The 14,327-nt window shown below is 37.9% G+C and overlaps 1 protein-coding gene across 9 annotated transcripts in view; it reads right to left on the reverse strand.

Moving 5' to 3' along the window:
- Positions 1-3,353: 3,353 nt before the first annotated feature.
- Positions 3,354-14,327, reverse strand: part of ATG5 (autophagy related 5) — a 40,254-nt gene continuing 29,280 nt past the window's right edge. For 6 of the 9 annotated variants that reach the window (XM_061623488.1, XM_061623492.1, XM_061623486.1 and 3 more), the window contains 2 exons: positions 7,692-7,809; positions 3,354-3,841 (listed from right to left, as the gene is read on the reverse strand). In XM_061623488.1, the coding sequence (XP_061479472.1) occupies positions 3,705-3,841; positions 7,692-7,809 (255 nt within the window). In that variant the 3' untranslated portion in view covers positions 3,354-3,704. The other 3 variants (XM_061623494.1, XM_061623495.1, XM_061623493.1) reach the window with 3 other exon arrangements.

Here is a 14,327-nt window from a genome sequence, read left to right on the forward strand (position 1 = left end):
CTAATTTTGTGTTATGCCATGTCCCCCATAGCAGCTATTTTGTTATGCCACACCCCCATGGTAGCCATTTTGTGACTGGTGCCCCCAGAACTCTATCAAAACTTGAAATGCACCCTGTGGTCCTAAACGGGCGGTGATTCCTGCCTTAAGGCAAGTGATGGAAGTAGACACATATCTTTCTTATTACATATATTAGAACAGAGAATATATTATCCAAAGCATTCTTAAGTCACAAGAAGGTTGGTAATTTAATGCAATCTATGGGTTACTCCAGCAGTGTAGAATGTTTTCCTAAAGGCAGCTGTGGCTTACAGCCCATGTATATTACTAATGACTACAGGTCAACTAAATACATGGCACTTCAAGCTTACACTAGAATGTGAAAATGCAGCCCAGGCTATGTAGGAGAAACCTCCCTGAAACAAAGGTAATCCTCAGTGGATGGCTATTGGAGGCACATACACTGCCCTCAGAGTGAACTTGGAAAGGAAGGGTGAAACACCCTATTTCTTCTGCTTTGGTGACCAGTTGGCATGATTATTCAGCTATAAATGTGAGCTACTGCTTTGCAGCATTCCTGCTCTACTGCTGCCCTGGGCTCCTACTGGGAGGAAGGGCAAGATAAATAAATAAATAAGAATATTTAGAATCAGATGATGATATACAATAACAAGCCTGATTCAATTCAGCCATCACATCCCACCATGGCAGAAGAAGCTGAACTACATTTCTCAACGGACAAATTATCATTCGCAAGCAGCAACTAGCCACAATCAGAAACCATATTTGAAGTGGTTTTGCAAACAATGCTTTGGGGCTAATTATGGTTTGGCATTATGCTTGAATCTACAAAACAAGTCACATCCATTGCTACATCTCCAGAGGATTCTACAGAGTGCTGAGAAAATAGAAAATAAAAAGCAGGAGAACAGTTTATATAACCATGATGTGCCAATAGCGTGTTTAAAAGCTCAAATTACTGTTGAGCGTCTATGGTTAGTAAAAACAATGCTTTGGTGTGATGTATGAATTAAGCACTAGAATTTCTTTTTTTAGTGCTAGCTCATACAAACAAGTTGGTTTCCATGAATATCTGCCTGACAGACAGCAGCACTTTTCAGGTGTTCAGAATCTGTTAAGAGTAACCACAAGGGAGGCCACGGCCACAAGTATACTAGCTCCACCCTGCCCTTCATTTTAGTTGGCCTCTATATGTTGGAGGGTGACCTTCTGAAACAGGGAGCCTAGTCTACTCATTTAGGCTTTCCACATAAAAATCTTTGTTCAATGCCAGGTGCTGCCTTTAGAGGACTCCTTTTGGAAGGAAGGGTAGGATAAAAATGTAATTAAAAAATCTGAATTGTTATAAATGTGTAAACCAGACCATACACATATGAGTAGGATTCAACTGGCTGTGTATTTCCTTTCCATTTAATCAATATTGCGAAGTCATTGTAGCCACACTGTTTAACTGGAATTTTGACAAAATGCCATTTTTAGAATGTATGCAGGTTTTAAATACAAAAAAGAGGAAATAATATTAGTACAGAAAAAGGAAAGTCTAGTCATCTTTATTTCAATGAAAGCTTTATACACTTAATTACAGCTAAAGGTCGTGGAAAAAGTAGTATTTAGAAGGCTAGTACAAAGCAGATCAGAGTAGTTATGCAAGAGCTTAGTATAAAATTGACATTACGAAACTCCACTACTTATGGGGTGGAATCCAATTTGTGTCATCTTGCTGACAGAAGGCATCCATTAGTGGAACAGGGAGAGAAGCCCTTTTCAGTGCTTCTCCCAACATACTGCTCTCTGCCACCCCAAATTTGCTCCTGAGGGCTTAGGGATCCTCCAGAATAGATACAGGAGAAGATATTGCCAAAATGTGTGTCCTTCCGCCCTCACCTGTCAGCCTTCTGTCAGTGGACAACACCAAACCGGATTCCACCCACTGTTGCTTATTTACTAATAGGGCCAAAGGAGATTAAACTACTATTGACAGGGTTGGAGAACCTGCGGACCTTCATATGTTGCTGTACTAAGTCTCATCATCCCCGACAATTGGCATGCTAGCTGTGACTGATGGGAGTTGAGGTCCACCACCATTTGGAGGGCCACAGGTTCTCCGCCCTTGCTTTATACCAAGCATCTCTTCCTATCAATATTAAGACCTCAAGGATGCTGGGAAAAGTGCAAGACAAAATGATGTGAAGGAATCTCTAGTATTTCCAACTTTTTATAAAAACACTTTACAAGCCTGATTTAGATTGAAAAATAATTTCATAATTTCAGCTGGACTGTTCCAGAACAGTGTTAGCTAGAATGTCTCCTTTGTAATCTTAGTTGTTTTCCTTCTTGTAAAATACTTTCCCCCCTCTTTTTCTCTGAAGTGTTACATCAATTCATTTACATGTTATTCTCGGTGTTTGTTTTTGGTTTTAAGAAGTCCCATCTTCCTTGAAGGATCTTTCCATTTCTATCCGTCTCCTGTGTTGGCTCCAGCTAGGAATCCCCAGCTAAGATACCTTGCTTAACCAGCAAGAAGAGAGCACACAAAGCGAAATCTTTCTTATGCTGCCTTCAACCTCAACAAACACAGCAGCCCTGTCTTGGGAGCCTGGGAAATTCCAGATCTTGTCAACCTCTCGAGCCAACTCTGCATTACTAACTCCAACCTTATGCAGAGGACATCTAGTATCACAGTATTATTTTCTCTTCTATTTTAGCATAATTGCACAGAATTACTTTGCTGGAGCTGCGCACAGAGATGAATTCTGTTATGAAGCATGAAGAACACTGCATCCAGAAGTTGAAGCTTTGCTTCAGTCATCAGTGTTATCTTCACCAATCATTTCTTTGGGGGCTGACACCAAATCTAAGCCCTAAATCCTCCAAATCAGTGCAGACAATCTGGCATGATGAAGGCTTTCGCATATAGCATGCTGCTGCCTACAATAGCCATTATATTTGTTTTTTAACGGAAAAAATCTAGATTATATTCTAATAAAGGTACATTATACTATTATCTGACTTAGTATTTGTTTAAATAAGGCATATATATTTTAGTATATTCAGAGGCTATCTCCATATAAATTATGCAACAAAGTCCAATCCTATATACACTTAGAACTGATACTACAGTCACTAAGACTTAATTTTAAGTAATATTTAAAAATCTAACTATCTAGTATAAAATTTAAGAGATAGCTTGCATACCAAAGTATAAATCCTGAAGGAAGGAGTTTAGCATAATTTCTATTTATAAAGAGTTCCTGCAAGTTAACATTAATATAATTGCTTGCCTAATTCTCTAAAACAAACCAGAGCTTCCACTCTAAAAGACAAGCCATTGCAACATTAGAAAATATTCCTGTTTATTGATTATTAAGAAATACAAAGTTGCACTTATTTCCACTTATTCTCCATGCTTTCAGCTTCATATTGTTAACAAGAAAACAGAAGTCTTGTAGCAGCCTTATAGTTTCTCATGTCACAGCTGAAGTGACGACAGTGGAGAAAACAGGAGTGATTCAAAATACAGCCAGTCCAACTTCTCTATCTCATGATGGATCTTTTTTTCCTGTTTGGCTTGCAGCAACAACAAAAATTTCTGGTCAGGTCGCTCTCACCAAGCCTGACAGAACTTAAAAGTTGGCTTTGTTTTTCCAATCAAAGGCCGATCATCATACATACCAGCTGACACTTCAATCTGCAGGTTGTGGGATAACACTGATATGAAGAAAATTGTCAGGATAACTCATATGTTCGCTTAGCCATTGTACTGGTGTTTCCAACATTGGTTCTATTCCATGAATCACCACTTGATTCTTCTTTTCACCATCTAATTTTGAGAGACAGATCACTAATCAAACATTCACAGGCAAAAAGATGCTTGAAGCAATGAGCGTTTGGTTTCATTACATAATGAAATCCTGCAGAATCCTTGCTTTGTTGTACTGATTGTTATCCTGCTACTTCATATTTAACCGAATGACCCTTCATGATAAATGTAATGTTTCAAAACTTTGAAAAAAGGAAACATTTTATTACATGAATCATAAAATGATTCACACATCATTTTTCTAACAGGTATCATTTTAATAGGCTATAAAATGGATTTACTAGTCTTCCCACTATATAAACTGGGGGAAGCCTAATGCTGTGTAAGGAGACTTCTGCTACACACTGGGACTTTTATTCTTCTTCCCCCTGCAGCCTTTTCACCCCAACCCCAAATCTGCTCCAGAGAATCCAAAACCTTCCAGAGCAGATTTTGAGGACACCGGGGGGGGGCACTACAGGGGAGAGGAGAGGAAGGAAAAGCCCTGTTGCATGAGCAGGGGTCTGTTCCACTCCTGCATAGACACCACTGTAATTAAATATCTCACTGCCTTAAAATAGGACTACAGAATATTTCATGAAGGAAAAAGTTGCTTACTTGTGTTGGAGTGGAACTACCAAATAAATGTATGCTGAATCAAAAGGAGGGGCAGGGGATGGGGTTTATTCAAATCTTTTCTATATAGGCCTTCACTGAAGCAAATTCCACTGAAGCAAATTCCAGATCATACAATAAGTTAAACCAAATGCAACACACTAACATTAGCAATCACAATAGTAAATAAAGGGATTATTATAGCAGGATTATAGCAGAATGAGGAATTATGCAAATTAAAATATCTGGGTAAATAAAAGTATCTTAACCTGGCATGGAAAAGTAGGCATTAGGTGTACCCATTTAGTGGGGGCTTTAGAAAGTCGGGACACCACCAGTGAGAAGTCCTGAACTTTGTAATTATGTAACACACTTCTACTACAGATGTCAGTTATTATAGGGCCTCAGCAGAAGATGTCAAATCACAGATGGAGATGGAATTCCTAAGGAACAGAATGTACCACTGGTATCACCTGAAGGGTGATTTTCTCAGGTAGACAGGTGTGGTTCAATATGTGGAAATCTAGGGTGGAATCCAACTGATGCCCTTATGGTCATAGAAAGGTCTTTGATCCAGCAAAGGCATCCACTAACAGAAGAGGATGGGTGTTTTTTTGGAAATTCCCTCTTCTGGTTCCAATTGTCCCTCCAAAAGTCAGCTCTAGAGTTGGGGAATCCTCCAGAACAGGATGGAAGGTAGCAGGTAGAGATGCAGGGAGAAGGGAAGATGGGCAAAAATAGCCTCTCTTCCGCTTCCATTCTGTGAGCACAAGGGCATCCACTGGATGCTACCCATAGTAAATCATTTTTCATGTCTTAGGCTGGGTTTCCAAAAGTACGCCAAAGGGAGATGTAGAAGCCTCAGAGAGAAGTTATGTGTAAAGGAAGTTTGTGTGTGTCTGTATGTCTGAAATCAGGGAGAGGGAAACTTAAATTGCTAGTTAAAAATATCCTGGGACCAGGTGATATCCAATATCTGTGAGTGGGCTTCTGTTCACACAGTGGGACTCCCTTACTTTGTTCTTCCCTGCAGTTCCTTTGTCCCGCAAATCTACTTAAGGGTCACCCAATCCTCTATAGCAAATGTAGGAGCATGTAGAAAGAAGTCTCATTATGTGAACAGAAATTCATTCCACTTGTGGATGGACACAACTGGATGTCATACCCAGAAATAAATAGGCTCACTACCAATGCCAAAGTGCCAATATTGCAAAAGAAACCCCCAGACATTAAGAAGTCTTCATGATTGCTTGCTATTCCAGGTAAGAGCATTTAAAAGATTTTCAGTGGTTGGAAAACTTTTATTTTTGATGCTTCAACCACAAGTTAATGCTCTTCAGCTTAACTGCTACCCTATGCCACCTCTACTTGATTTTAGAGTCTGTTGTAAATGAAGTAAAATAGTGCAAGTAAATATATATATATAGATATAGACAGACAGACAGACAGACAGATTTGACCACTGAGAATATAGATTTGTACTTGGACAGTTTGAGAACTAGAAACTGCTTTGCATTCCACATTTCCTCTGTTTGAAGCTGTTACTTCATACTCCTACTAAGATGAGCACGTTTGGAGAAATTATGAATATACTAATAGTTCTGACTGAACACTTTTTACTTTTATGTATCAATAAAAATCCAGCTAATTGAATCCAAGCTGTGAAGAGCCACATGCCTGGGATCTGTGCTGCATACATCACGCTGAAGGATTTCTGCCTCAGCCATGGTGGTAATAGTGGGGTCAGGTCAAAGAGGGTTAAACTGAGTCAGGATATAGCCAGCCAAAAAGAATACATCAAACACTGACTTTAAAAGGGCAATTAATCTTAGGCAGAAAATGCTTCCTGGGGAATGAGATCTCAATCTTAAGAGCACACTACAAGATATAGCAGTAAAAAAGTACATATACAAGCTTAGAGAGCTTTTATCCCATGATCACGAACAGAAGGGGAGGGCTCTTTATAAGAAAAGTACAAAGCCTAATACTTAAACTTCTTCTGGGCTTGTCCCCCTGCAAAATAAAGGAATAAAATCATAGCACCCAGAATTCATTCCTGGTGTACACTGTAATTATGTTTTTAAACATCTAATAATTAAATAATTAATGCATTTGGACAGAATAAAATTGATGTTGACAGTTCAAGGCAGAGGGGAAATTTGGATAAAGAGAAATATTGGCAATATCTAAACAATAGTAACATTGCCACTGAGTACATTTCAGATTGTAATGATTATATCATATCCATGCAGTGTCCTATTCTGACAGTATGGAAAGGGGGGGGATAGGTAATGATCAAGTATCACCATCTAGCAGTGCTTCACACTGTATGAGATCCTCCAGACATTTATTATCTGACTGAAGAAATTACCAAACAGAAGAATGACAGTGGCAAAGAAAGGGATAGGATTGCCATGGTCTGCTGCTGTCACTAGTAGGAGTGGGGGAAGATTTATCAAAATATGTATATTCTTCAAAAAGAAAAGTGGTTTGCTGTTGTAAATTCTTTAAGATTAAGACATTATATATACTGTGCATGTGAATTATTTTAAAAGCCATTAATAGTTCTATATTATTGTCCTATTTTTCAAAAAATTCAGACTTAATTCAAAATTAACCCAACTCTAAAACAAAGGTCACCACATCAGGATATTCTGTACTGTCCAACCTGCTTCGGATTAAATCCAAAAAAAGTTACTCTCTATCACATATGCCCCCCTGGGCTCCTACTGGGAGGAAGGGTGGGATATAAATCTAATAAATAAATAAGTATATTCTTACAGATACAAAGTATGTGGTTTCCACATCTACCTTTTGTAGAATAATTTTCAATGTAATTATCTTTCAGATAATTTTTGTATCTGTTATATTTCAAGGCTGAGACAAATTGAACTCTGCTAGTAAAGTATGTTTAAAAGGCAAGACAAAAATTATAAGATCTGATTTTCCCACATACCTCTCCTGTAATGGGTGGAATTCTACATTGCACTAAATCTCTTGTTCTGTCAATGCAAGGATTTCTCCTTGCGCAATGGAACATTCTACCCTTTCTTGCCTCCTATATCTGTTCTAGGGTTCCCCCAACCTTCTGGAACAGATTTGGGGGGGCACAGGGCATGCATTGGGGGAGCTCTGTTGCGCAAGCATAAATCCTTGCAGTGACAGGGCACAATAGGTGAATACTGCCCAACGTTTTAAATACCAATTGATCAAAAATGTTTTCCCCAGAGCCTACAAAGTACATGTCAGCTAATACCTTCAGGATTAATTGCAGCAGGGCAAGCTTCTTTTAGGAGATCCCCCAGGGTATGGAGCTGTCCATCTGCAGCGACAGGACGAAACAACTTCTGTATAAAAGGTCGCTCACTTGTTGCCTAGCAGTAACAGTAAAAAAAGTAATATGCATCTATACATAACTATCTCACAGCAGCATAATGGATAAAATAAACCTAGGCTCACTGGGAACTTCTACAAACAAACTGGTTCAGAAGGTTACAAGAATCTATAAATCACAGCCCTTTCGGGGTTTCTTATGCTACAGAATTGCTAAACTGGGCCATCGGATCCTTTATATCACTTTCTTTTACACTTTATTACAAAGAGATGTTACAGATAGTAGATACAGTTGACATTTTAACACTGAGATGCATTGAACTTGGCGGTAGGAAAGGAGGGTGGGGTGGGGGAGAAGAGGAAAAATATTAGTATTAAGGAATCATCCACCTTTAACTTTATTCTAGTCTGCAAAAAGTCTAACAACTGCATATCAGTCTGTGGAATGGTTTACAAACCATAGTTTAGCATTATGAGGATGAGCATAAGATAACTCTGAGTTTGCACACGTGCCCCTCCAGAACAGCACAACTGAAAGGAAACTGGAAGCTTCCATTTCCAATTAACCACAGTTTAGCATTATGTCCAGGCTTTAAACTGTGGTTAATCTTCATTACAGTTTTCTGAAGCAAGCCAGGTTTTTCAACTACTGATACAACAAGTAGTGGTTAATCAGGAACAGAAGCTAAAGGTTCAAAACTTCTCTTTGTGGTCATGCCAGAAGAGGGAGAAAGCAGGCAAGCTTGATGCTCACCTGTGATTTGTTTTCATAATGCATATTTATGAATGAATGAATGAAATTTTATTTTTACCCTGCCCTTTTTCCAAACTGGAACTCAGGGCGGCTTACAAATAAAACTACATGTAGTTAAAAACATAGAAAAACATACAGTTAAAATACAATTAAACTATGCACAACCTTAAAACCATAAAAGGCACTTAAAAATCTAAAAACAATTTAAAATAATACAGATAATAATGTGAAACAATAAAACAAGCCTTGTAAAGCCCAATTCTAAACACCTTCTATCCCAAAGGCCTGTTGGAATAAAAAAGTCTTTACTTGCCGACGGAAAGATAGCAAGGAAGGGGCCATTCGTGCCTCCCTAGGAAGGGAGTTCCAGAACCTAGGAGCAGCCACCGAAAAGGCCCTATCTCGCATCCCCACCAATTGCACTTGTGAGGGTGTTGGGACTGAGAGAAGGGCCTCTCCTGAAGATCTCAGGGCCTGGGCAGGCTCGTATAGGGAGATACGGTCTGACAAATAGCCTGGACCTGGGCCGTATAGGGCTTTATAGGTCAAAACCAGCACTTTGAATTGTGACCGGAAACAAACTGGCAGCCAGTGGAGCTGTTGTAACAAGGGAGTTGTATGGTCCCTGTAACCAGCCCCTGTTAATACTCTGGCTGCAGCTCTTTGTACCAGTTTAAGTTTCCGAACAGTCTTCAAAGGCAGCCCCACGTAGAGCGCGTTACAGTAGTCTAAACGGGATGTAACTAAGGCATGCATCACCATAGTCAAATCAGGCATTTCCAGGAATGGGCACAGCTGGCGCACTAGTCTTAAATGGGCAAAGGCACTCCTGGCCACGGCCAAGACCTGGGCCTCCAAGTTCTCACTAAACCATATTTATGGTTTAGTATTACTTCAAAACCAGCCATGTACCATCTCAAACTTTCCACGTGTGTGTGTGCGCGCGCACATGTGCACGGGTGGGGGGTGGAGTTCATTTTGAAGCTTAGTAATCATACAAATTTTGCCTACTTTGAAAACTTATGTCAGAGCTAGTTTAAAAATGGGAGAGATGTAGTAGTTAAACACAGTAGAGTTACCTCAAAACCATATGCATAATTACATAATAGCTTTTTTCTATAGGTATCTTGACTAAATATTACTATGTCTTGTTTGTAAAGACACTGGCTTACATACATTGCTTAAAATCCAGTTAAGCCAGCAATTTATACAGGATGTAATCATAACATTAAAAAACACAACCCACAAATTATAATTCTTAAGAATGAAAGCCAACAGACTTACTAGTCTTTACATCTACATAAAAGAATGGGTTCTGTAATTGAATTTAAACCACTGCAAATTACTTTACATGTTGAATCCACACTATAACTATCTTATGATTTCCACATGTCAACAGTTTAGCAGCACAACAACTGGAGCTGTTCTTGCTACTTCTCTGGATATACCAGTACACCAAAAAAACCCAGACACTAAAGAATGAACTTAAAACATGTTTTGCATAATTTAACCAAGTTTATATTTTTCCCAGAATTTTTTAAATTAGAAGGAGATACCTTTTGCCCATTTGTTACATTAAGAAACTACCAAAAGATAATACCCATTCATACTAAGCGAATTCCTGCAGTCATACCTGCTTGGCATGCCCTTGTTTGTGGCATCAATCAGGGGAAATAGAAGGAGAGAGAGAAACCCCCTCCTTTCACATGCACTCTACCAAAGGATATCAGCCCACTGTCACAGTGATGAAGATGACCCTGATATACGCAACCCCTACACTCACTGCAGAGATGGCAGAATCAGAGAAGGCAGACTGGTTGAAGGGCAGCAAGAAGGTATAGAGCTGAGCCTCCATCTTCTCACCCCAACCAAGCCACTGCCACCACAGCATTATGGTGGCAGGTGCAAATGACTGCCCATTTGTGATGTCTGCTCATCCCACCCCCCACCCAAAGCCAGTCAAAGTTGATGCTGGAAGAAGAGATAGTATTTTTTTAAAAAAATCAAATGTTTTCAAATCAGTCACAATGATTGCTAGAGGCTGGTTGTTCAGCTTAGATGATATAAGCAGTTTTATTTATTATCTTCTAAGTTATAACTTGTATATTTTAATACATGTGCTACACCTATATAATTACAAAAACTTAAAAGCCACATATGGTGGTACATTGTCTTAATATCTACTATTCCAAAACATAAAAAATAAAGCCCATTTTTCAATAAATCTGGTTTGTTGGTTAAGTTATAGTTTCTTATAATATGTTAATTTAATTATCATAATAGATCACATTTTCCTCAATCCTTTCTATTAAGAAATGTGAAGTGGTTTTTCCCTAGTTTTTAGCTACAATTATTTTTGCTGGTGTAAATAAATCTATCAATATCTCTAAATCTGTTTCTGGAACTGTATTTTTTCAAACAAGCAGTTTTGTCAATATACATTTCTGCAAGACTAAAACATTTCTACAGTTAAATTTAACTTCTAAAAAACTCCCAATTTAGTTAAGATTCTGCTCCAAAATGTGTATTGCTATAACCTGAAATGCAAGACACCACCACTGCAAGTGTCGCATAAATCCATTACTTCAACTCATACCAAACAATAAGTGTCAGGGCTTGATGCAAAAAAGAACCACCTACCACCACCAGTAATTCATAAAAATATATCAAATCCAGGTAGAGATGATTTACTTACACATGAGGCCATGTCAAGACAAATTCTGAAAACACATCTATTGTAACTATAATGTGTCTCCAACAACCTCTAATCCTTTTGTTAGCACTTTGAGTGCTCACTGTCCAGTTTAGGCATTTAGTAGCCATTGATAGACTTATCTATGAATGCGTCTAACTTTTTAACATCACTAAGCTGGTGGCTGTCACCACATCTTCTGACACAGAATTCCACAGCTAACAATGCATGCACAATATAGGTATTTTCAACTCCATTAGAACAGTATTTGCCAACAATTGGAAATAATGCAGCCTGTAAAGACTACGGGTTGTATTAAACTAAGTCCTATGCAGAGTAGATCCACTGAAAATAGACATTTAGTCATGTCTATTAACTGCAATGGGTCTAACTCAGAGCAGCACTGAATACAACCCTGTGTACAACTATTTAAACATTCATATATATTATTTAAAGTTAGCTCTAGTGAATTTTGAATCAGTTTGCTGAAAGCTAATAATTATATAGTTCTTAAGGAATTTGAAACAAATACACATGTAGCACATCCATAGCGGAAACCTTTAGTTGTCATGGTCTGTTATTTACTAAAATGTTATCATTATGTCTATAACAGTATCAAAGTAATGTCAGTGATACTTAACCTAAATAATATGAATGTCTCAGAGACTGTGGTTGAATTAAGGACAGCCATTAGAATCACACACATCTGGAATAAAGTTAGGACTTATTTATTTTTGTATAGTAAGGTTTATTGCAATTTTGTCTAGACAATAATGTTGAAAAGATTTTGGTCACAAATAGTTTAAGGACAATTTTCCTAATCATATGTGGGCAACAACCCATGTCTTCCTCATATCCTTTCATTTGGCAGGATATGTCGTAAGGAGTAAATGTAACTTTCTGATCTACTAAGTGATTAAGAGCAGCATTATTTCAAGAACTATGGATAAATTATGGCAACTGTTTAGACTGGGCCTCCCACACAGACTGCTTACGAATCTCTTACCCACCTCCTTCAAGATGCCACCCAAAAACCCCTTAATTTTCTTTGCAGTTTATTCAGGTTTCTTGTATGCCTTCTATAACTAACACAAATTACAATGGTTGCAGTGTTTATAGAAAATTGCAGCTGCCTTGGCACAGCAGAGCACAGCTTATGCAGGATAAAATATGGTCTATAAGAACAGTTCTGATTCTTCTGCTATCCTGAATGGAAAAGTATTAATTGGCATAAAAGGAATTCTGTTGGCATTATTACATTTATATTAGGCAGTTGTACCCATTAGCCTCTTTACTATCATTATCAATACTAGCCACAGATGAAACTTGGAACAGAAATCAAAGCAGGGAGCCAGGATATATAATTGAATCATAAGATAACTTAATGAATTTCAGAGAAGGAAAGTTTCCTGGCTTCTCCTCCTCCAGTTACCTGACTCCCCAACACCACCACCAAAAAAATTATCTACAAAGGATCTGAGGGCCCTCCAGAATAATGTGGGATGAAGATGAGGGAATGGGAAGCTTCCCTCCATGGACTTTTAAGTTAATTTAGTTACCAAGTCTGTATTACAATCATCCAGAAACTTGAATTTGCACGTCAACCAGAGCCGTATTCTAGAAAATTTCCAATTCAGCAGCACAGGCAGACATCATACCAAATCATGGGTTGATTTCCAAACTTACGAAATGCAAGTCATGGTTTAGATGCATTTGTCTGCTTTCCAGGATCAGAGGCAGTTTGTCTCTGAATACTATTTGCTAGGAAACAAGAGCAGAGAACTACTTATGCGCTCATAATCTGCTTGTGGGCTTTGAAGAGACATCTGGTTGGCCACTGTGGAAAACAAGATACTAGACTACATAGGCCATTGGTCTTATATTTTCCAGCCTCTGAGCAACTCACTTCATAAGTTCATGTTTATGTTATTTATACAAATATTTAAATGCTGCAATTTCATTTTAAAAAAATCACATTCATTCCTATCTCCACAGTTCACCGGCTTCTGGAGGCAGCACAATGGCCATAATTTATGGATTATCAAATCAGACTAATGCCCAACTAACGTTAGGTATCCTTAATCATAGTTTGATATACTTTCTGAATAGAGTCAGGAACTTTTATAAAATATACTTTTTTATAGCAGTGTTTACAAAATGCACATGACTTTAGTATAAGAAGAGATTAAAGGGAAAACTTCTTTCCCAAGATTTTTCCCCCCAACAACTTTTGCATAAAAGCTATACAATTTGAACTGTTGTCCATGGGATCACTGCCTGAAGGAGAAACTTGCATGAGAACTCCAATAGATGCAAACATGATTAGTGCCTTTGAGATATTTAGTTGCAACTAGTAGTCACTGTTTTAGTTTCCACTCGTTTCTTTAATTTAGACTGCATATTTTACACTTATGAAAAATTAATTTATAAGAGGGCGAGTTGTACAAGAAGCGGAAGGTGGAAAGCAGCATCAGAACTCAACATGCGCAGGACACCCAATCCCACCTATTGTAAGCATACTGAGGTAGGTAACTGGAACGAGTTTTTCAGTGCAGGAGAACTGGGATGTGTATTTAAGTGATAAACATAGAGTACTGTTACAAATAAAATCAGGTCCAACATTAAAATGTCTTATTTCACAACAATTAAAGTTCAAGGTCTCCTTTTTTAAAAATGGCAATTCTACAGTTGAAGAATTGACTGATTTTATATAATGAATACAAGACGGAGGGAAAGATCTGGAACCTAGTTCAGTGTAGACTGTACAAAAGTCTCAAATGAGCAACAAAAAAAATGGAAGAAGCTCTTGTACTAGAAACACCTGGAATTAACCTTAAATTTAAAAAATGAGTGGAAACTAATATAGTTAATGATTTAATTACATTTAATAGTGTTGCAGAAGTTGGAGTAATTTTTGGGGAAAGAGGGAAATATTAGATTATTAAATTTAAGTTATTACATTTACAATCCATAAATAAACTTGACTCATTATAGAGAAGGAGTTCTGATACTGTTCCAAGACTGAAAAGAGACAGGAGATAAGTGATATAACAACATGACATAATTTTACCTAAATCATGAAAATTTTATTACACAGTAGTTATTTTTATTTA

This window comes from Rhineura floridana, chromosome 4, assembly GCF_030035675.1.
Source record: "Rhineura floridana isolate rRhiFlo1 chromosome 4, rRhiFlo1.hap2, whole genome shotgun sequence".
In the NCBI taxonomy this organism is placed as follows: Eukaryota; Metazoa; Chordata; class Lepidosauria; order Squamata; family Rhineuridae; genus Rhineura; species Rhineura floridana.